Source organism: Lycium barbarum, chromosome 12, assembly GCF_019175385.1.
Source record: "Lycium barbarum isolate Lr01 chromosome 12, ASM1917538v2, whole genome shotgun sequence".
In the NCBI taxonomy this organism is placed as follows: Eukaryota; Viridiplantae; Streptophyta; class Magnoliopsida; order Solanales; family Solanaceae; genus Lycium; species Lycium barbarum.
In genome coordinates, this window is record NC_083348.1 from 86,294,619 (window position 1) to 86,317,037 (window position 22,419).

General features: G+C 35.1%; 2 protein-coding genes and 1 non-coding gene across 3 annotated transcripts; 2 read left to right on the top strand and 1 right to left on the bottom strand.

The window, feature by feature from the left end:
• The first annotated feature begins 5,647 nt into the window (after positions 1-5,647).
• Positions 5,648-9,057, top strand: LOC132622655 (myosin-3-like). The gene is made up of 6 exons (XM_060337300.1): positions 5,648-6,296; positions 7,011-7,143; positions 7,340-7,483; positions 7,562-7,677; positions 7,772-7,960; positions 8,194-9,057. Exons 1-6 carry the CDS (start codon positions 6,021-6,023, stop codon positions 8,653-8,655), a joined length of 1,320 nt encoding a protein of 439 aa, XP_060193283.1. The 5' UTR covers positions 5,648-6,020; the 3' UTR covers positions 8,656-9,057.
• Positions 9,058-9,164: 107 nt separating this feature from the next.
• TRNAD-GUC (transfer RNA aspartic acid (anticodon GUC)) lies at positions 9,165-9,236 on the bottom strand. Its single transcript has one exon. It is a non-coding gene; the product is annotated as a tRNA-Asp (tRNA).
• A 6,623-nt stretch (positions 9,237-15,859) lies between these two features.
• LOC132621803 (F-box protein At5g03100-like) lies at positions 15,860-19,800 on the top strand. The gene is made up of 3 exons (XM_060336228.1): positions 15,860-17,019; positions 18,896-19,066; positions 19,298-19,800. The coding sequence occupies exons 1-3, from the start codon at positions 15,949-15,951 to the stop codon at positions 19,610-19,612; spliced, it is 1,557 nt and encodes a 518-aa protein (XP_060192211.1). The 5' UTR covers positions 15,860-15,948; the 3' UTR covers positions 19,613-19,800.
• The last annotated feature ends 2,619 nt before the right edge of the window (positions 19,801-22,419 follow it).

The window sequence follows — 22,419 nt, forward strand, 5'->3', positions numbered from 1 at the left end:
TTTTCCAAGCAAATATGTAAGGCCTAGTTCACAATGCGCACAACTTATTATATACGTAGTACTTCAAATAAGTAGGCTGTATTATCGGCCTCTAGTCCTATTTGAATCAATTGTCCAATTCTCATACCACACATAAGTAGTTTGCCTTGAATTTCCCACTAAATTTCATGCTAAATTCCTTCCATTGCTTCCATTATCTTTCTCCACACTTGAATTCCTCCCTTCTATTGAACCAAGTTAGGGATCAATTTTTTACGGTACTTATTTCACATGTAGTTAGCCCACAAAGTAGAAGAAGTTCTGAATCTCCACCATAGTTTAGCAAAAAGTGAATCTATATATATAATAAAGCTAGACATAGATGAGGTGACGCGACACCTCTCTTTGACCACTATTTCTATTTATCATTTTTCTCCTTTTTTTGAGTTATGCTTCATTTTTTCTCAATTATTTTATTTGAAAAAATCATCTTCATAACTCACACATTTACTTTCATAACTTCTATCCTAATAATATCCATTAATTTTATGCCTTTAACTGACACATATTTATCTACATAACTCCTACTCTTAATAACCTCAATTACTCCTATGTCTTTTCAAGTCCATAACCCCCAAATAATATGTTATAAAGTATACACCTTATCTTGATATTTTTCTCATGAACTATTATTGGTCACACACAATGGAAAACAACAATGCATATTGGAACGAGCAAAGTAAGTTCATACCTGATGCCTGGTCACTTAGTTATTACGAGTCATCAAATCTTTCTATGAGAAGGCTTACATGCCATATATTCATCCCTTAAAAAATAACCAAGAGATCATGATGCCACAAGTATTGCATTGATGCTTCCCATGCCAACAATGAGATGTTTAAGCTTACAAGATATGCAAAAGATGAAACAACAATAGTCATAATCCACTGCACAGTGTATGCTGAGAAGAGTCGAAATGGGCAAAATCCTTCATACGTTTTCAATAGGTTCCAAAGAGTTGAATTTCTGAAGTATTGGTCATGCATTTATAGTATTCTTTTTCATCATCTCAACGCCAGAATCTCTTTCAATCTGTTAATGATAGAAAGTCTGTATCACTGGGTAGTGTTCCTTTTTTAAGTTACTTTATTTTAGTTTACACTTCAATATCTTAATTTGTGCATACCATTTGTACCGTGGAAGTAAACTTTTAATGGCTCAGAAGTAATTTCTCTGCGACCTTTTTTCTGATCTTGAAAACGTTGTGCGAAACAATAAAATATTTCTTCTTTTAAAGATGCACACGCTTTTTGGACAAAATTGAAAAAAAAAGCAAGAAAATTATTTGGGATAGTTTCCCATACACATTATATTGAAAACCAGTATATAAAAAGAAATTAAACATGGAAATTGCAAGCCAAACATACTAAAAATTATTTAAATCTCACTTCTTAGATTTCATCCAATGCGTGATTATTTTCATTGTACATCCAATGTGTATGTTTAATTGATATTTTTTGCTTATTTCCCATTTCATTTTTTCCAACTCTTTTTTTGTTTCCATTCCTTTTTATAATCTCTTTCTTTTATTTTTATTTGATAGGAATGAGAGAATGTCAACCCTATCAAATATAAGTACTGTTAAGTGTTAACAATTTATACTAAGAAGAAAAAAAAGGTGCATATCTGAGAACTGTACATTCCTCCTCGGATTTTTACATCGTGATTTTTTTCTATTCTTTGTGTCTAAGTTCGCATAAACTGATTTAATTGAGTCGTTTTATATTTAACCTGAAACGTTTTTAACATAATGTTATAAAGAATCATGAAAGATGATAGAATCACAAAAGACAAGTAAAAAAACTGATTTCTTAAAAAGTAAAAGTATTAATATTTAACTATTTTAAAATTTGCGTAAACGCGCGAAGCGCGAACAAATTGACTAGTTAGAAACATCAATAAGTGATTTAAACTCCAATCCCCTTCCAGAATAGGTAAATATACATCAATCCAAGCTACCCAATGCCTATTCCTCCCCTCGTCTTTTTTACTCCAAATTGCAAATATTTTATGAAGTTCATTTTGAGAGGAGATGGGTAGGCGTGCTTTGGAGTACGCTTCTAATTAGGGCAGCTTTACCACCAAAAGACAGTAATTTTTTCCAAGAATGTAATCTTCCTTTTACCTTTTTTATAAGATCTTAATAGTAAGCTTTCTTTTTCCTAGCTTGGAAAACAGGGCACCCTAAATATGTGAAAGGAAATTGTCCCCCTTGAAAAATCAGTGATATTCTCCACTGTCTATATTAAACTAGTGCCCACCTTAGAGTACATATAAAAGGAACTTTTGCCGTGATTGATAAGCTGCTCAGAAACTTGCTCGTACTTCTTCAAAACTTGCATGATGCAACTTAATAATTAACTATCAATAGAGGAAAAAATGATAATATCATCCGCATAGGTTAAGTGGTTCAAAGGATTAATCCACTTTGGCATTCCATGTCTAATAAATATGCTATCTTCAAATAATGCATTTAATGCACTAGATAGTACCTCAACTGATAATAAGAATAAAGAATCTAGTAGGTTGCCCATTTGGTGAGACAGAGTACCAATTATTAGCTATCAAATCCTTGATCAATATAATAAGATGTTCTGCAAAACCTATTCTCTTTAAAACATGCATTAGAAATTTCCATGATACTCTATCATATGTCTTGGCCATATCCAATTTTATAATTTTCTAGACAGTAAGACATGAAATTTCAGATGGCAGTATGTGTAAGGGATATATTTTATCCACATACAAACTATAAATTAGATACTCCTATTAACATTTGACTTACAAAATGTAATTGAGAAGGGATAGGAGTCTTAGCTAGTGTAATTCTGTTCAACATTAACATTCTAGTATATCTCATATACATTATATCTTCTTTGTATTTATAAAAGACAAACTTCTCCTATTTGAATCAATATGCAGAAATTTCTCTCTTTTTCACAAACTCTTTTATGGTATCAAAGCAAAATTAGAACTCATGACTTCACCATCCTTAAGACCACATTCAAATAACTAAATATCACAATCAAGTATTAAATGAATTGGGTATTATATTTTCGTTGTTTAAAGAAAATGGTTTAAATATAAAATACGAATTACAAAGAGATGTACGATGTTAATCGCCTAATTGAGCTACAAATCAGAGCAATTAATTCACAAATAAATTTAATAATTATATTACGGGTCAAATTCTTTCCTCATTAGTGGATGTTACTTGTCTTTTCCTTTTATTTTCCTAGCAACTATGTAAGGCCTAGTTCACAATGCGTACAACTTATTATAGTCGTAGTGCTTTTCAATTAAGTAGGCTGTATTATCGGCCTCTAGATCATTGACCTTTTCTACTAAAAATTCTTTAATATATGATAACTTTTTTCATATTATAATTTATAATAGGAAATGATAAATGTCCAACTAAAAACAATAGTCTTATGGGTAGGAACAGCTTTAGGAGGGAACTAATGTGGTACCATTTTGTGTTTTTTTCATATTATACTTTTTAATAGGAAATGATAAATGTCCGACTAAAAATAATAGTCTTATGCGTAGGAACACCTTTAGGACTGGAACTAATGTGGTACCTTTTTGTGTTAATAATGGTAGTGTTTAAGTCGGCTTACGTGCATATTGATTGTTGTATTAAAAACATATTATTCTATCAATATAAATATCAGGTAATTTTATCCATCAAAATTTTATAGTAACAGAAAATTCCGTATTTATTTTGTTTCTACTAAGAGCCCGTTTGGATTGGCTTACAGCTTAAAGCTGTTTGCAGCTTATAAGCTGAAAAAAATAAGTTGGGGTAGTCCAACTTATTTTTTTTGGCTTATAAGCTGCTTTAGATAAACTAAGTCAAATGGGTCCAATTATTTTTTTGAGCTTATTTTAAGCATAAAATGACTTTAAGCTGGCCAGCCAAACACTCAAAAAGCTGAAAACAGCTTATAAGTCAACTTATAAGCCAATCCAAACGGGCTCTAAAATTTGAACCTTAACCTCTCTTGATTTTTTATAATTCTATTGACGGCTAGCTAGGCTGCATCTTTAAATTTTATTTCCCACAACCCAAGTTGTGATTCATTGACATTGAGCTATCCCAAGTTTTTGGCATATGAAAATATTTAACAAATTTTTAGAGCTATTTTATTGGCGGGGTACATCTTTCCGTGAAATCCTTTAACCAATTGCCTTTTGTGTCTCGTCATATGAAACCAAGGCTTAAAAATCAATGATATCCAAGTACGAAAGTTAGCTACTTATCATAATACTAGTACAATTTTAATAGACATATTTCAGGAGCTCGAGGCACATTGATCATAGTCCTTAATCATTTCCCCCACTTTCTCCATGAAACTCTTATTAACATAAAAAAAATACTACATGCAACCCAATTAATTAAAAATCTTTTAGTAGTTTCTTCATGTCCCAATAATTCCATCGACTTAACCATGCATTGGATCTAATCATCTGTATAGTATTTCACTAAATTCACTGTATAGGATTAGGTCATGAAATCTTCTTTAGTCTTAATAATAGTTTGGTCCAAGTGTTGACCACTTAAATTCAATTGAGATCTTGCTAAGATTTTCAAGGGGAAAAAAAAAAGAGAACTGCATTGATTTTGAAAATCTAAGCTTTTTGACAAACCCAACTCTTCAAGAGGAATGATTGAACGAACATAATCCTTTATAAATTTGAATAAAAAAAATAATTTTGCAAAGTTATTTTGTACGAAAACTAAAATTTCTTGTAGTAAAAATAAAAATAAATTTGCAAAGAGTTACAAAACCAGTGACCCATTAATTTTAGTATAAAATTTATTCCATCCGTCTCAAATTATTTGTCATTTTTTTGTTTTACACTTTCCCTAAGAATATTAATTAGGAGGAATATTTGACCAACTTTACCTTATTTATATCTAAATTTTAATCTTTGTCCATTAAATGTTTACTTTATTTATGTGTCATCTCCAGTGACAAAATTCTACTAAAGGTAGAATGGAAAAAATAATTTGCCTTGAATCCTTAAACAACAAATAATTTGAGACAACAATTTTTAGTAATCACGAGAAATAATTTTAGACGACGGGAGTAATAATTTCATTTGGAGGTTGATGCCAAGTATTACTTTGAAGTCAATTTAGGTTAGTTAAAGTGAGAAAAAAGGCAGCACAGCTAAGTTAGTTCACAAGCGACAGAGTATGAGGGAAAATTCTCGAAGAAAAATAATAAATTGTATTTCACAATTTTTTTTTTTTAATTTTTGTGTGCGAAATTGTGGTAGAAAATTTTAAATTAAGATATCAAACAATTATAAAAAGAGTTTAAATTATACCGTATAAAGAATTTTTAACCATCATTTCACCTGTAGGTAACTTAATCTTATTTAATCTTGTAATCTTTAAATTATATACATGTTTACATCATCATCATTTCACCTATTATAACAGTTAACTTATCGTTTTCAAGATTACAAATGCTCTATTTTAAGAAAGTTTACCTATACAACATTTTTAACACAACAACGTTTATAACTTAAAACTCTTATAAAATCTATTGGGATGTCCCAAGAAGTAATTATACCAGCCATTCTTGTTTACATTTCTTCATCATCCAGCAACCCAAGGAGTTCATAGTTGTGCCCTCAATCAGTTTTAAAGTATACATTTTGTCTTCCAAGAATTGCTACAAAATTCTCCTTTTCTCCATATTTTAGTGGTCCTCTGCTATGATACAAAAAACTGGACCTACATGAACCTTGAAGACTTCTTTCAAACAAAGCAAAAGCTGAAAAAAGCAAAGTTTTCTGACAATTTACACATGCAACTCTTATAATTCCTCAGACATGCTTAAATTTTGGGCATCTCAAGTAAAGCCAAACAGCAGCCTTTTCGAATCCTATAGATTCAAACTCTCAGTTCTGTAATATTTGTTTGTTTGTTTGTGTGTCTTATGTAAGAGTTTAGCTAGATGTAAGTTATGTCTTCTGTGGTGGTGACAACTTATCAGATGGGGAGTCTTAGTACACTGGAGCTTATGTTGGAGGAACTTCAGCAAGAAGAGGAGAATACAAATGATTTGCCACCACCTTTGCCTGTTAGGCCAGTCACAAAGACTAGGTTGCCTAAGGGGAGAAGGAAATTGACACCTTTTGGTAAAGAAAAGAATACTCTTGAAGATATTAGGGTTCAAGAAGATGCATTTGTTGATCAATGGAGTTCAGCAGAGAGGGATTCTGCAGCCATGCCAGATAAGGTAAATGGGAATGAACTAAAGTTTTTTATGTGGTTCGAAAGAAAACTTGGGGCACCTTGAATCTTGTTTAAAAAGATGGAGTAGATTAATTTTGTTAAACTATCGACCTAGCTTGCACGCACCACGACTGTTCCATTGGTGCCTGCTACCTCCGGTCAGCACTAGTACTGCTTAACTTTGCTAACTAAAGTTTAGGCAGAATGGAAGTAGTCACCTAGCTATTTTTGACTCTTTGCTAGAATTTGAACCTTGGTCGGTGATTTATTCTCACATCATTGACCACTAGGCCACACCTTTGGGTGCATTAATTTCTAGGTTCTATTGGTTCATGAAGTTTACTATATGATCATATACCTATGTGTTAATAAGATTACCAAAGATCTGTACTTGAGGGAGCCAGTTTCCTAAATTGAGTTGCAGAAGGCAAATGACTCTTGGAAGGAGTCGAACAGTTAAAGCTTTTTCCAGATGCAAATTTTATCTTCATGTATTGGAAAATGCGATTAGCTCCTTGCTTGAGGCCATCTGTTTATTCGTTAAGGTGTATAGCCTTTAGATGGCGGAGCGTAAAAAGGAAGATCCATATTGCATCTTACTGTAGATTTGTAAAACTGAGTCTATATAAACTGAATGACAGTCATATTTCTCATTATTTCAGCTGTTGTTAGCTTAAAAATTACTGAATTTTGATGGTGAGTGTGGTTTATTTCACAGATTTGTTTCATGGTTGATCTGAGAGAAGGAGATGGACTCAGTGGAGTAGTGCGAATTCAGAGATGCTTTCGCGGTTATCAAGCTCGCCGGTACTATCATGAGCTTAAAACTGGAGCAGTAGCTCTACAATCATGTAATTCACAATATCCGATTTTTTTCTCAAAACTTCATATGCTATAATACTGATTCCAACCATCAGTAAGAAGAAGCAATCATATTAAACATTACTTAAGAACATAAGCCTCAAGGGCAATGTGCTTTTGCATGTATCACATTTTCCTTTGTAATTTTGATAATTGTAGCTCAACCATAATTATTCATTCTTGCAGTTCTCCGTGGTGAAATTGAAAGAAAGTATTATCAGGGTATCACGAGGAGGTTGGAAGCAATTATCGTTATACAGAAACACGTAAAGGAGCATCTTCATAAAAGAACAGAACGAAAACGAACTGCAGCCATACGTTTGCAATCTGGTAAGATTTGTAGAACGCTTAATCCGAAGATTTGAATACATAATTCTTGAAGATAGTACTCAGCTTTTCTCTATGCAGTTATTCGAGGTTGGTTGACTCGAAAGCAGTTCAATCTCTCGGGTAAAGGAAAACCAGCTTGTGGTCATAACATTATAGGAAAAAATGAGCTTGACAAGAAGGAACAAGAAACTAAGGTTTGTTTTGTTGCTTTTGTAATAGGTTTCTGAGTGCTGTGAAATATTGATAAGAGCGTATTTTAACCACTTTGGTTGCTTGAACTCCCTTCAGGTACCGCGTTCAGTTCTACTTAATCTTCAGAGGCATATTCTGAGGACAGAGGCAGCTCTGGAGAGAAAGAAAGAGGAAAATGCAGCTTTGAGGCTACATATTCAGCATTATGAGAAAAAGTGGAATCAGTATGAGTCAAAAATGAAAGCTATGGAGAAAATGTGGCAAGATCAGTTAACGTCAATACAAGTGAGCATTCCATATCTTCATTTAAAAGCAAATGTTGTTCAGTTTTTGGCATCTGAATTTCTTTTGAACTATGAAATTTTGTATGGAGAAGATCACTTCACGATTTGCCACAGATTACTTTATTTGTTCCATAAAAGCCCACTATGTTACATTTCACCTACTTGCTTATTGAACATCAAGGAGGTACCTTATTTGCGTATATTCATCCATCTTGTACATTGCTTATCTTGCAGATAAGTCTGGCTGCAGAAAGGGAAAAATACGACGACGATAAAACTAAGGGAGAACTAAGACTATTGATACTTCAAGATCAAGAGCAAGATCAAGATCGACATGTAGATAATGGATTCCCAAGAACTACAGCCCTTCGAAGGAGTGCATTGAATCTTCCCGTTGAGGTAGATGATACACAACCACAACCAAGTGGCAGACCAAATTCCAAAAACCATTGTAATAATAACCACCATGTGATGGATATGGTCAATCATTATCAAAATTTTGTCGTCCACGATCAATGTAAATCAGGGGAGGAGGTTTCCACCCTCAGGCCTAATGATGATCTCAAAAAACTAAAGGTTAGATTTGAAGCATGGAAAAAGGATTACAAAAACAAATTGCGGGAGGCAAAAGCAACAATGAAGCAATTTGGACACTCTGAAAGGGGTAAGGGGTCGAAGATATGGTGTGGAAGATGAAAAGATGAAAAAAGTTATTGTATTCTCATCTAGGTTGCTCGGATTCTACAAAAATGTCGGGGGATGTGTGTCGGATCCTCCAACCGTAGTGCATATTTGGAGGATCTGACAGGAGTGCGGCAACATTATTGGAGAGTCCGAACAATATGTCTTCTAATTATCATCATCTGCTTCGCTAATTTATTCTTCATACTTCTTCTTTTTCCTTACGCGTTCAAGGAGGGAACGGAAGATATATTTTGCTTTTTATATGTGTACTAGGGGAAGATGGAGATACATGTACAAAACAAACATATAAAATTGTCATTGTCATACAGCCATTGAAGAAATGCAGATCTGCATATTCTCTTACATGTCTTAAGTTGCACAATGTGATGTTGATATAATGACCATTACTAAAGGAAAATTCCTTGAGCTTAATTTTACCTTTTGCTTTATTTCAGTGTTTAGGAAGATCCAAAAGACTTAAAGGTGCTAATTAAAAAAACTACAATAAAACAACATTAAAACGCCGTTGCCGGGGATCGAACCCGGGTCACCCGCGTGACAGGCGGGAATACTTACCACTATACTACAACGACTTGGTTGGTAGATCTATTGGCAAACAAATTTACTCGATATTTTGTCTTTTTTTCTTCATACAAAATAATTGCTCCTGTTCATTTTGAATTGAATAATTTTTGTTCCTTATCAACAATTACATGTTCTTAATTTGTCGGTTACTTTAATTTTCTTTGCAAGTTTCTTTAAAATTATAAAAATCTGCAGTAATGATTTGCCCAAAAAATAGTTTAATTGGATGTAGTACTTCATGACCTTTTAAAATTTCAATGTTGAAAAAAAAAAAAGAAGAAAAATTTAACAATCTAAGATTAGCGGTAGCTATCGTATGTTATTGGGGCAATTTGCCGGATTGTCCTTCGCTGGGGTGGTCTTTAATTTTTGTCCCTCAAAATGGTGGTCTTTAACTTTTGCCCTTCACCTGCTAAAACCTTAAAGGCAGAATTTGCACATGGACAGAATTTGCAAAATTCTGCCTTGCAATTTTTTTTTTAACTGAGCTAGGGTTCGAACTCACAACTTCGGGATATTAGGCGAAGGGCAAAACTTAAAGTGTTACACCCGGATCTTAGAACTAAGGTTAGACTCGTATCATTAGAGTTTTAGTGAAAAAACTGAAGGTTTGAACGTTTTGCGAAAATGGTTGATAGGCCTATTTCGGGCAGCCAGAACTCCTTGATTAGTTGGGAATTTGGGAAATTACCCTTAATGAAAGTTGTAGTATGTAGAAATGTCTTTCTAACGATATAAGGACCAGGGCAATCAGAGATCGGAGAAAGGAGATATGATCGTCTCAATATAGCTAATAGTAAGGCACTTAAAATTCTATAGAATCGGCTAAGTTTTCGATACGTCTGCCTTCCAGTTAAATTTCGTGAAAATCCGTTGGGAATTTGAGGAAACTTAAAACATGAAAGTTGTAGTACTTTGAAATAACTTTCCAACGGTATATTGTGGAGCCCAAAAAGAACTCTGTACAAGAAGTTATGTCCATTTTATCGAACACTGTGCAGAACCGACACAGGTCCCTTGTGAGGGCGCGTGCGCTGGCCCCGCGTCGCGCGCCGATCGCACAAAAACACCTCTATGAATATTGACCTGCAGGGGGGGTCGTGCGCTTCATGTGCATCGTGGGCCCATCACATAACAAGTCGGGTTTCGGGTCAAAAGTCGGGATTTCACGTTTTAAGTTATATTTAAGCTTGGGGTTTATTTCCCTAACATCCCTAGTCACGAAAAATCACCCTAAATTCAGAGAGAACAAGTCCCAAGCCTCAAGAACCCTCCAAGGTAAGTTTTATCATAATTCTAGGTTGAATTCAAGTCCCTAATCTCTTTCTAACTTGAGTAAACCCTTCTAATCGATAAAGTTGTGAGTGGAACATTATTGTTGGGCTTGGAAACCCTAGAACTCGAATTCAAGAGGATTGAACGTCAAAAAGGTAATGCTTCTACACACTAATCATTCATACTAGTGAATTGATTAGTCCTTGAGAGAATAGTAAATGGATTTAGTAAAGAGAATTACACGAACTATAGTAGAGTTTTGGATTGTTGACTTGAGATTGTTATAATCATATGGGTGATGGAGAATGATGTTGATTACACCTAATTGAGATTGTAGAATCACCTAGAAGTAATAGAATGAAAATTGGGTGAAGAAACTGTCACGACCCGACTAGGGCCATGACGAGTACCCGGGGCTAACCACCGAGCACCGCTCGTTCTATTACCCATCGTACTCATCCTGCGTTCATTCACTATTCTCATATTCAAAATCATTGGAAAACCATTTCCATTTTGGAACATATTTATCTTTATATACATAAGCCCTTCAGTTATCAAAATAATATATATATATATATACAATGAGGAAATCGTGAGACCATACTACCCACACATACGTATCTACGAGCCTCTACTAGAGTACTAGACATATGGTCGGGACAGGAACCCGTCGTGCCCAAAGTATATATACACAAAATCATAAGCAATGGCACCTCCGGAACAATGGAGGGCTCTCAAGTCTGCTAATCACTCCTATGAATCTGGATTACCTCCCTGTCTACCTGTGGGCATGAACACAACGTCCAAAGAAAGAGGACGTCAGTACGAGCATTATACTGAGTATGTGAGGCATAAACAATAATAATACATCAATGAAATAGAGATATCAAATGAAGAACAACCTGTAACTGACTGTCAATTTTGATGGAAATAAAACATGCTAACTCACTTCATAAACATCATCATATCATGTATGCATATCTATATAAGCTGCCCGACCATATAGGTGCGGTGTGATCATCATTATCCTGCGTCCAGGCCTCCCACGTTCGGGGTAACCATCTCATGCCGCCCACTAGTGGCGTCTGCCCATGCCATCTAGACATGGTGTATACGCTGCCCGCTTTTGCGGTGTCTGTCCGTCTATATAGGCGCGGTGTAATATCATCATCATGTACATCTCATAGGCTTATCATAATCTTTTCATACTCTTATCATAATGCATGCATAGGAACTCTAAGATAACTTACTTTATCGGGGTGACATAAGGTCGTGAGCCCCCGATTCCATTATGGAGCACTCATAAGCATTCTGCCTTACCTTGAAGGAATTAGCATATAAGGTGAGTGTATACAATAAGCATCATCATTATCATTCTCATAACGTATCTCTTATCTTTATCTCATATAGCTCTTTATGAACATAGACTCATAACTTTTGGAATGTAAGAGGGTCATGGAGAGTAAGGGAAAATCATGCCATGGGAGTCATGCCTTAGAAAGAAGGGACTAGCCTCACATACCTTTTCGTTTAGCTATTCTATCGCTTGATCGTTCTCTTTCAATGCTCACGTTTCTACCTTCAAGAGAGTTCGTATTAACATTAGCTAATCGATTATATAAACGTGCTTACTAAAGCTAGAGAAAATTGGGCAGCATTTCCTTTGTTTATACAACTTTCCTCATATCATATATCAACTCCCAAACGTCTATAATAAAATTCACAACATTATAACCAACAATCTTCATTCATCTACGTTACCCACATTTCACAATTTCACTTCAATTCACCCATAATCATGGTCGTAGGACACTAGTACGTTTTCTCACATATAATGCTTATCCCATGTTCTTAATGTCATTTATAACATATTTACAATCAAAACATATCAAGAATCATGACTCATCCCAAACTACAACTTAAAATCTCATTATTCCATCTTTGTGACCCATTTTCTATCTCCTTTCATAATCTAAGTCTTTCAACCTCTCAATATCTTAAACAACATGGAATGATCATAAAACTTACCTTAGATAGTGTAGGAATGAGCTTTGAGTGGAAATACTTCACTTGAGCCAAAACCTTAATTCACTTCCAATGGAATTTCTTGACTTGGATGAACTCCAATGAGTTTCTTACACTTGGTTTTCTTGGTTTGATGAAGTTGATCATAAATTTCTCTTGAGTTCTTGTGGATGAAGAATGGAGAGGTTTCTAGAGAATTCTTGAAGTGTGGAGAGAAAGAATGAAATGAATTAAATGAGATTGGGTCCTTATATCAACTTTTAAAATCTGTCCCGACACCATTCTACGGACCAACATACGGTCCGTATCTTTTATACTGGCCATATGTCTGGCCGTAGATTTGGTCCAGTGGAAGTCCCATTTTGGGAAGAACATACGGCCAATATGTTTTATACGGCCAGTATGTTGGACCGTATGTTGCCCAAGTTTCCGGAATTCGTTCTCGTCGACTCGTTTGATCTCCAATCCTTATGGAACCTTCTTAACACTTGTTTAACACCTCATTAACAATCTAAGGGACATTATAACTCTTCTCCAAGACATCATTAAGTTACCATTAACTCGGTACTCGTAAATCTTTCTCAATACATAACGTATACCTTGCCTTTTTTGGCAAACTTTCTTCTCTTACTTCGAATGTCTTTGAAATCTCAATTAGGATCATCAAATGCTATTTCTTACTTATCGAAACATCGTGTACTTCATTCCCTTCGTTAGTCTATTCACTGTGCATGAACGGAAATTTGTCAAGGTGTAACAGAAACACTATTAATGGAGATTGTGGAGCTTTATGCCAACTAAGTGTTTGATAAAATGCCTAGATGATCAAAGCATGGATATTATTGCTAATATAGATTCCCTTTGACTTGTATTCATATAGATCAAAGTTGAAAGGGTTGACGAACGTTGTATTACGCTTAAAGGCTGGAATTAAGGTATGTGAGGCTAACTATCTACGTTAGGGAATATTCATGATTCTCCCTATGCCTCATTCTTCATACTTGTCAGTAATTTGACTCAAAATACAGTTTAGCCCTAGTTTCATGATATGTTGTAGAACTGTTATCTTCTAGGGTTGCAGTTACAGAATTCATTCATGGTTGTCAATTTGAAGATCATGAACTCAGCACGTAATCTTTATAGACTTATGTATTGTTACCACATGAGTCTTAGTCTAGAAATTCAGTATGCTAAAAAACAGTCAGTGTTTTCAATTCAGTCCAGCATGTCTATTTCAGTTCAGCATTGTTCAGTGTTATTATGGTCTCAGTCTTTATTAATTAACCATAATTAAACATATGTGATTTTGCCCAAGGGCACAACACAGCCTTGCGTATACGTATACATGGCCGAGGCCATTGACTGACGCACTACTAGGCCGAGGCCATAGCGTGCATTTATTATTGGGCCAAGGCCCCACATATACAAACACAGATAATACAGATGATTCAGATACAGAGCAGGAAGTATTCATATCTCTACTTCCTTGCTATTGCAGTTACAATTACAGTTATCAGTTTCAGTTTCAGTTTCAGTACTTTATTGCTTCAGTTGCTTTACATACCAGTACAATTCAAATGTCTTGATGTCCCTTTTTTATTGCTTGGGGGCCTGCATCGCGACGATATACAGGTTGACGACTCAGCTATTTAGGAGTGCACGTATCAGCTACTGGTGAGCCCCAAATTCCTTCGGGGCGTTGTCAGCTATCCAGTTATTTCAGTTTATAGACATCTCTATTATTCAGTATTCTTAGAGGCTTCATAGACACAGTCCAGACATTCAGATATTTATTATGTTAGTCTTGTTGGTAGTTATTCAGTTGTTTTGGTTTAGCCATGTTGGCTACGTTCAGATATTTCAGATTGTCTAAGTATTTCCGCATTATGATTTCAGTCAGACCTTTGGTATATCAGCATATGTTTAGTTGTTTCCACATTCAGTTATGTTTTGATATTACATGTTGATTCAGCCAGCCAGTTGGTTCGCTCGGTCACATGCAGTCAGGCACCGGGTGCCGTGTTACGTCCAGGCCCAGGTTCGGGGCGTGACATAAAGACCACCAATTTGAAGGGAAAAAATTAAAGACCACCCCAAATGAAGGACAATCCGCGCAAAAAAAGAAGAAGATATTATTGGACCTAAAGAAGTGGGCTTTTTTTGCACGAATTTCCTTCAAAGGTGCTGGTCTTTAATTTTTTTCCCTCAAATTGTTGGTCTTTAATTTTTGTCCCTCAAATTGTTGGTCTTTAAGTTTTGTCATTCGCTTAAGAAAGTGGCCGAAAATATTAAGGCAATTTGCAGGAATGACCTTCGCTAGGGGTGGTCTTTAATTTTTGCCCTTTGCTTAATACCCCGAGGTATCATATTCGAACCCAGGCTCAGGCAAAAATAAAAATAAAAATCGCAAGGCATAAGTTGGGATTCGCAAGACATAAGTGTTGAAAAACATCCTTCCACTAAGACAAATCATTATAAGAACTATCAACATAATCCTATCAGTATAGGTTGACAAATTGTAGATAGAGTTAAAACGATAGAATCTGATTCAAGAAGTTAACTTGGTATACCTCACTTCAATATCTTTGTTGCAATGCTTGGAAACCCGCAAAGGAACAAAAAAGAATTACAATTCACTTTGTTCAACACTTCTCAACTATTGACTGTTTGACTCTTAGTTTTGACAAAATATTACTCTAACTTATCTGAGACTCGAAGAAAGAGAATACAAAAGGAGTATATATATATATATATATATATATATATATATATAAGAATGTTAGTCGACATAATGTAAGAAGGCAAACAACATCTTTTGATTTCTTTTATTTGAAAAAGGTTAAAGAGAATAAAATAATATAAATTCATGGAAATATCATACTTTTTATCATAAATAATCAATTCATCTTTAAGAAGAAATAACACATAACTTGTTCATGGTAAAGTTGGAGCCCCCAAAGGCAATTGCCTTACTTGCCTAGCCATTGAGCTTGTCATGCCTAAGCTGGCAAGTACGCCCTCTAATTTTATGTGTGCACAAGTAAACACATCAACTTGTCTTCACTCTATCAGTTGAACACTCTAACTTACAAAATGGTCATCTAGACATCTCTAAAATTTATATGTCACGTCAGTGTCACATTAGCATTTGTATTTATATATTTAACTTTATACAAGTTAAGATGCCTATTTATGTATACCGAAAATTGAAGGATATATTTACCTGCATAACTCTCACCGGTGACCAAATGATCCCTTAGTAATGTACTTTGATATAGCTGTGGGGGTGGGGCCTAGGTGGGATGGATTATCCACCCAGTACATATAAGCTGCTATCCTAGTTTTGAACGAAATTTCCCTTTAGTAAGTATTAAAACCCTACACCCCAATTCACCTCAATTCCCCTTCAATCTGACCACCATGTCTGAATCATCACAAGACCAACAAGGTGTTGATTATTCTGCACTATCACCAAGGTACTCTCCCTCTTCTGTCTCTCCCTATTGGATTTCTGATCAATCCAATGAACAAGAATACTACTACGATTCAAAACGCCGTCGTAAAACCGAAAACCCAGATCGAATTAGCGCTTTACCTGATTCCTTAATCCTTCAAATCCTTTCTTTTTTACGTATGAAAGAAGTTATACGTACTGGAATTTTATCAAAAAGATGGCACCTTTTATGGACTTCAGCACATACCCTAGTTTTCAGGTATTCAGGTCAATCTAATCATGGGGTTACTCAATTTGTAACGTTTATTGATGATACTTTGCTTCAATGCCAGCCTAGTAAATTGAACAAATTTTCAGTTGATTTTCATTATAACACGCGTTTTGTTAGGCATGTTAATAAATGGATGGTTTTTGTTAAGAATAAATCTGTTGAGGTACTTGATTTGTATTTAAGGACAAGGGGTTTGGATCAGCTTTATAGTTTGCCACAGGTTATGTACTCGAACGCGTGTTTAAGGGAATTGAGTTTGTGTAATTGTAATCTTGTACCGAAAGAGGAGATTAATTGGCCTTTGCTTAGGGTTTTAGATATTAGGTATGCTAAATTGAAGAGAGATGTTGTTAGGAAGATTTGTTCTGGATGTCCTGTTTTGGAATCTCTCAAGTTTAGTATGTGTCGCGGGGTTGGTGATTTTGATATTGATTCGAAAAGTGTGAAGAAGTTGGTGATCAGTGGATATTGGGAAAAAGAACGTGAAGATAGTGATGACGATGATGATGATGGTGATGATGATGCTGAGCTGGTGATATATGCTTGGAATATTACTTCGCTGGAGATTAGGGGCTGTTTTCATAAAAAAATTCTTACTCTTCGGAATGTACAATCTCTAGTCGATGCTAAGCTAGATTTCTATAGGAAGACAGATGATTACGTAGGTGATGAAAGTGATTATGATACTGATGGGAATATGTTAAAAGATCTCCTTGTATCACTCCAGCATGTTGAAAAACTCTCCATTGGAACATGGTGTCTGCAGGTTTGATTGATACCTTCCTACTTCATTTAATCACAAAAAAATAGTGATTCTTAATTTATTTGCCAGTGTTTATACTTCTCTATTGTGATGATGTGAAAAATAATCTCTATAATAAAAATTAATTGATAACATGATAAAAATGGTAAGGGACCTACTATCACAAGATAGATTACGCTCAATAGAGTAGAAAATCCACATGCTATCAGTGTTTATAGCTTAATCCTTTGCAATTGTCCTACTAATTTTATTATAAACTTTGTTACTGCACAATGCAAAGTGTATAATGCTGCATATAATATAGCAATGCCTTTATGGCTGTGTTACAAGTCTTCCTTCTGATTCAGAAGCATTATTCTCTATTAGTACTTTTACATTCCGGATCTCTGCAGTTATGGAGCGCCATCTTTCAAACATATAGGGATCTCCAAACAGCTCCTTCTTTTTTTGTCAGGACTTAAATATACTTGAATTATTGAATTTCTTGCAAATATCGTAATAAAATTAGAACTTCGATAATTCGTGAATTCTTATGAATGTGGCATGGTGGAGGACATATTTGGGGAGTTGGCAAATTACGTTTGTGAAGGGTTGCATCTATCTCAAAAAGAGGTCTGGGCTGCATTCTGTGCTTTAGGCTATGTGTTGCTGCAGTTGTCTCATCTATCATCCCCTTTCTCTGTTTTAACTGCTTCACCTCCCGCTTCCTTCTTCTCCCTAGTATTGCTGCTATTCCCTATTTTCGTTAGTTATCGGTATCCCTTTGAGGTAGTTGTTAGCTATTTCAGCTATACAAGTTCCCAGTTGCAAAGTCGTGTTGTGTGATTTATAGCTTTCACTACATGAACATTTGATGCATGCTAGGTTCTAGGAAAGACTGTTGACCCAAAGGGCTTGTCACGACCCACATCCCAAGACCCGTGATTGACTGGCACTTAACGAACATCTACCCATCAGATTTCATGCTCATATTCCAATCCATTCTTAAATCGGATAGCCATAAAGAAACATATCTCGTATTATAGCAGTGTCAGTCTGGTTTGCTTAGTGGGGTAGGTGCTCGCTAAGTGCCGGTCACGGCCCTTGGAATTTGGAACGTTCATGGCTAACAAAAAGAAGAGAGGAAAGGAAAACAGAAAAAAGAGGCACTTTAATTGCTTTGCGACCATGGTGATTTTGCTGGTTTACTGTGGGAAAGAACAAATCTTGATCAGGAATAGGGTCATGACTCATGAGACTGCTAGAAGGATTCCTGATCCAACAATGTTTTATTACTAGGGTCATTTGTGAAACATCTAGTCTGATTATCTTCTTAGATTACTAGCTTTAAGTTAAACCTTTTTGAATTAAATTAGTGAGCATATTCTCATTTAAAAGCTTAAATTGTTAGAAAGACAACACTTTTTTTTTTTTTAAATTTATGTTATCTTCAACACGCTCCTTCACATGTGGGTATGATTCTTTGATGTTTGAACTCACATGACCCTCTTTGCTTGATACCTTGTTGAAATGTGTAACCATCCCTTCTCAAGTTTTTGTTAGAGAAAGGACATTTTTATTTAAACCCTCAGGGGTTGGCCTGGTGGTAATTGGCTTGAGCCTTGGGGTTTGCTCCCTTTCAAGGTCTCAAGTTCGAAACCCACTGGGTGCAAACAATTTTTGAGGGCCATCGGACTGGGGTAAAACCCTGAATTACCTGTGGTGCACTTGCGGGAAACTCCTTGCCGAGGGCCTGTGCACCCCCGGGATTAGTCGGGGCTCAAAGAGACCCGGACACCCGGTGCTTAATCAAAAAAAAAAAAAGGACATTTTTATTTACTTAATTGTATTTTCAACGCATAAACCTCTAACCTTATCTTCTGATAATTAATTGGCCTAGGTTCTTACTCTATTGGAGCTTAGAAACTCGTCATGCCCTCGGATGAGATGCAAATATTTGACTTTGAACACCCATATGACGAAATGGGAGCTTCCTGGGATATCAATCCTTCTACAAAGTTGTCCACAGGTCGAGATCTTGAACATAATCACGGACCCCTATTTCCCAGAGGTATGCACCCCTTCGTCTACTTGTTGCTTATATAGAGGCGAGTTTAAGATCTAGATTAATCAATGAGTTCAAAATGAGCGTGATCTAATTATATACATACATTTTATTATTTATGCATATGCATACATAGTTTTAGTCAGAAAACAGTGGGTTGAGTTAAACTCTTAGAACTCGTCCTAAATTTGCCTTTACTGCATGTTGTTAATTTACCTTTGGAATGTTATGTTGCAGTATCATTTTGGGTTGTCTTTTAAGCATTCTAATAACTTTTCTGGAGAAAATTACTGGATATCAAGACCTTGTTGGGTGCTGCATCTCAAGACTTTGAGAATTGAAGGCATCTGGATAGATGAGAATTACTATTTTGAGCACATCTTTTCGTTTCTGCAAGTTGTTCTAAAGAACGCAATGGTGCTTGTGAAAATCATCATTGATGGCTTCGAAGACGGAACATATAACAGCCTCATGCACTATAGAAGAGTTACAGAAAAGTTGCTGAGCTTTCCGAGGTCTTCAAGGGATGCTGTTATTTTGTTCTCTGGTTGAAAAGTAAGAGTAAATGTAACAATATGTGGTGTTAGTAATTACCAAAACGTGCTTCTGAAAGATAGTTGCTTTTTCTTTAGGCTCAATGCTCGTGTATTTAAGTGTTTTTTTTTTGGTTAGAGTCAATTGAACTACGGCTCAAATCCATCTAGCCAGTGATAAATTTTAGTAGTATTCATTTGCAAATATTACACATTATTCTGCCTATTTCATTCGTATATTAGAGATTCGACTTTTGGGAAGATAATTTCCTATTCGTTTTAATTGTTTAGGAGTAAAAAGAAAGAAAGCAGTATCATCAACTAACATTAACATCGGAAAAGCGCCAGATTTGATTTGCTCCTGTACTCAAAACAATAAGTTATTTTTACTCTTCGTTAGACTTTTTTTTAGATATATTTGCCCTTCCCATCCAATTTTTGGATCATATGTCACCTAAATTTTCCTACATGCTATTTTTTTTTCGAATTAAATCTGGTCATCCATTTAACAGAATTTAAACCATCTGACCCACTAAATTCTAGAAATTTGCACATCTTCATCTTCTTCTTCAACTGGTAGCTGAAATTCAACCAAAGACCACCTGAAATCTCACCTAAACAATCTCAAATTTTAGACATGAACTCCATGGTGTACCCAAACGATCCAAACTGACAAACCTCATTTTTTAGCTCGAAAATTTGCGAATTTTCTTCAATAGCGGACGAATTGTTTGAATACTATACTAATATATTGTGTTGCAGTTTTATTTGTCAAAGTTTTAAACTTCAGCATGAAAAAGTCGTTCTATATTTTAGTTAGGCGTGTTTTTGTTCAATTATTATATCTGCCTTAAAAAACTGACCATTTTTCAATTACATTAAGAATGAAAGCTAAATATTAATAAACGATCCAAAAGTTTACCATTAGGCAACTATTTTTATTTGGTTTTACGGCAGGCCTCAAGTAAGGACGAGTCCCATGATTTAGGCCTAAGATCAACCCTTTGAGTTATCATACTCACTGATCAATTGCTCTTGTTCACCATCCATAACTCAATAATATTTATAACCCTTTTTTGCGCGGATTGTGCTTCATTTAGGGTGGTCTTTAATTTTTGCCCTTCAAATTGGTGGTCTTTAATTTTCACCCTTCGCTTACTATGCCGAGGTCGTGGGTTCGAATCCCATCTTAGTAAAAAAAAAAAAAAAAATTTGCAAGGCAGAATTTCGCAAAGCAGAATTTGTAAATTTTGGGGAAATCTACATGGTGTGGCAAACTAGTGTAGGTAATTATATCTAGTAGCTATAGTTTGCACTAATTACTCATAGGTAAAAGTTGTATGTTAATGACACTTATTAGCTACTTCCTCCTTCTCCTCCTCTCTCTAACGTTCTCCTCCTCTCTCTCTCTCTCTCTCTAACATTTTGAGCCGCCGCCGGTCATCTTTTCCGGCGGAGCTCTACCGAAGCCCAATCAAACGACCGCCTCTCTCTCTCTCTCTCTCTCTCTTCTCGGATTTGTATGGATCTGTGTTGATTTTTTGGATATGTGTGTGATTTTTGTGTCTTCAACAGATGGTCAATCTACGCTAACTTTGTTGTTGTTGAGTTCTATGTTTTTGCTGTTGGCCGTGGTTGTTGTTGTTGTTTGTCGTCTCTCTCTCTTCTGATGACGACGACTTACAACTCCGCAACGGTCATAGCTGGATGGAAACAACCAGATCTGACCAGAATTTGGCCGGAATTTTATTTCTTGTATTTAGTTTTGAGTGTATTCGTTAATTTTATTTCTTGTATACAAATGAATACAGTGAATTTTGAAGTGTATACAAATGAATATAGTGAAATTTATTTCTTGTATTCAGTTTTTTAGTGTATTCATTAATTTTTTTAGTGCAAAATTCTGTGTTTTGGGGTGTATTTTGAAGGATTTTTTTTTTGTATACAATCGGTTTTAAATACAATGTAAAAGTAGCTATAGATGAATACATTTGACATGAATACAGTTGAGTTGAATACATATGACTTGAATACAGTGAAAAGAATTTTTGAAATTTTTTTATTCGTTGTATTCATGAATACAGCTAGGCCGTTTTATGAATACAGTGAGCCATTTTTCGAATACAGCGGGGTAACTGTAGCTACGTAATGTAAATATTGAAACTGTAGCTATGACAAAATTTAAACCCCCAAAGTGTAGTCATTTATGTAAAATTCTCTAAATTTTGCCTTAAGGCAGAATGTGTAAATTCTACCTTTAAGGCCCCCGCTGAAATTCTGCCAGAAGGATAAAAGTTAAAGACCACCATTTTGAGGGACAAGAATTAAAGACCACCGCCGAAGGGCAATCTTGCCATAATGAATTTGATAGTCTTAAAAAAGGCTATAACTAGAATTCATTTGTATTAGGGCTGGGATTTTTTTTTTGAAATATAATAAAATAATTAAACAATATAATGGAATATAATTGTGAGGGAATAGGAGGGACGAAGAAATTAGTGGCTTAGTTAGCAAATCAGTCTGTAAAATCCGGAGCCATGAGAATAAATAACTAAATAATTACCATGGATATAAATATTTAAAATATTTACTTGAATTTAATCAATCAATATATATATATAATAAAGCTAGGAATAGTCAATCCTATGTGGCACCTCTCTATAGCTTTCATTCATATTTTTTTTTATTTTTTTTTTGGCATTTTCTTCTATTTTTTTCGTATCTAACTTAATGGGAAATGCCTAAATGTCATTATTCAATAGAGGACTGTTAGATGTAAACTGAAAAGACTCATAAATTCTGTTATCAACTAGAAAGCCAAAAGTC

What these genes read in the sequence shown, in the direction of transcription:
- LOC132622655 (XM_060337300.1), top strand. Translation starts at nt 6,021, where the DNA reads ATGTCTTCTGTGGTGGTGACAACTTATCAGATGGGGAGTCTTAGTACA. An exon ending in AGCAGTAGCTCTACAATCAT is followed by an intron (nt 7,144 to 7,339) that starts GTAATTCACAAT and finishes TCATTCTTGCAG; the next exon opens with TTCTCCGTGGTGAAATTGAA. An exon ending in ATCAGTTAACGTCAATACAA is followed by an intron (nt 7,961 to 8,193) that starts GTGAGCATTCCA and finishes CTTATCTTGCAG; the next exon opens with ATAAGTCTGGCTGCAGAAAG.
- LOC132621803 (XM_060336228.1), top strand. Translation starts at nt 15,949, where the DNA reads ATGTCTGAATCATCACAAGACCAACAAGGTGTTGATTATTCTGCACTA. An exon ending in TTGGAACATGGTGTCTGCAG is followed by an intron (nt 17,020 to 18,895) that starts GTTTGATTGATA and finishes TAATTGGCCTAG; the next exon opens with GTTCTTACTCTATTGGAGCT. An exon ending in CGGACCCCTATTTCCCAGAG is followed by an intron (nt 19,067 to 19,297) that starts GTATGCACCCCT and finishes GTTATGTTGCAG; the next exon opens with TATCATTTTGGGTTGTCTTT.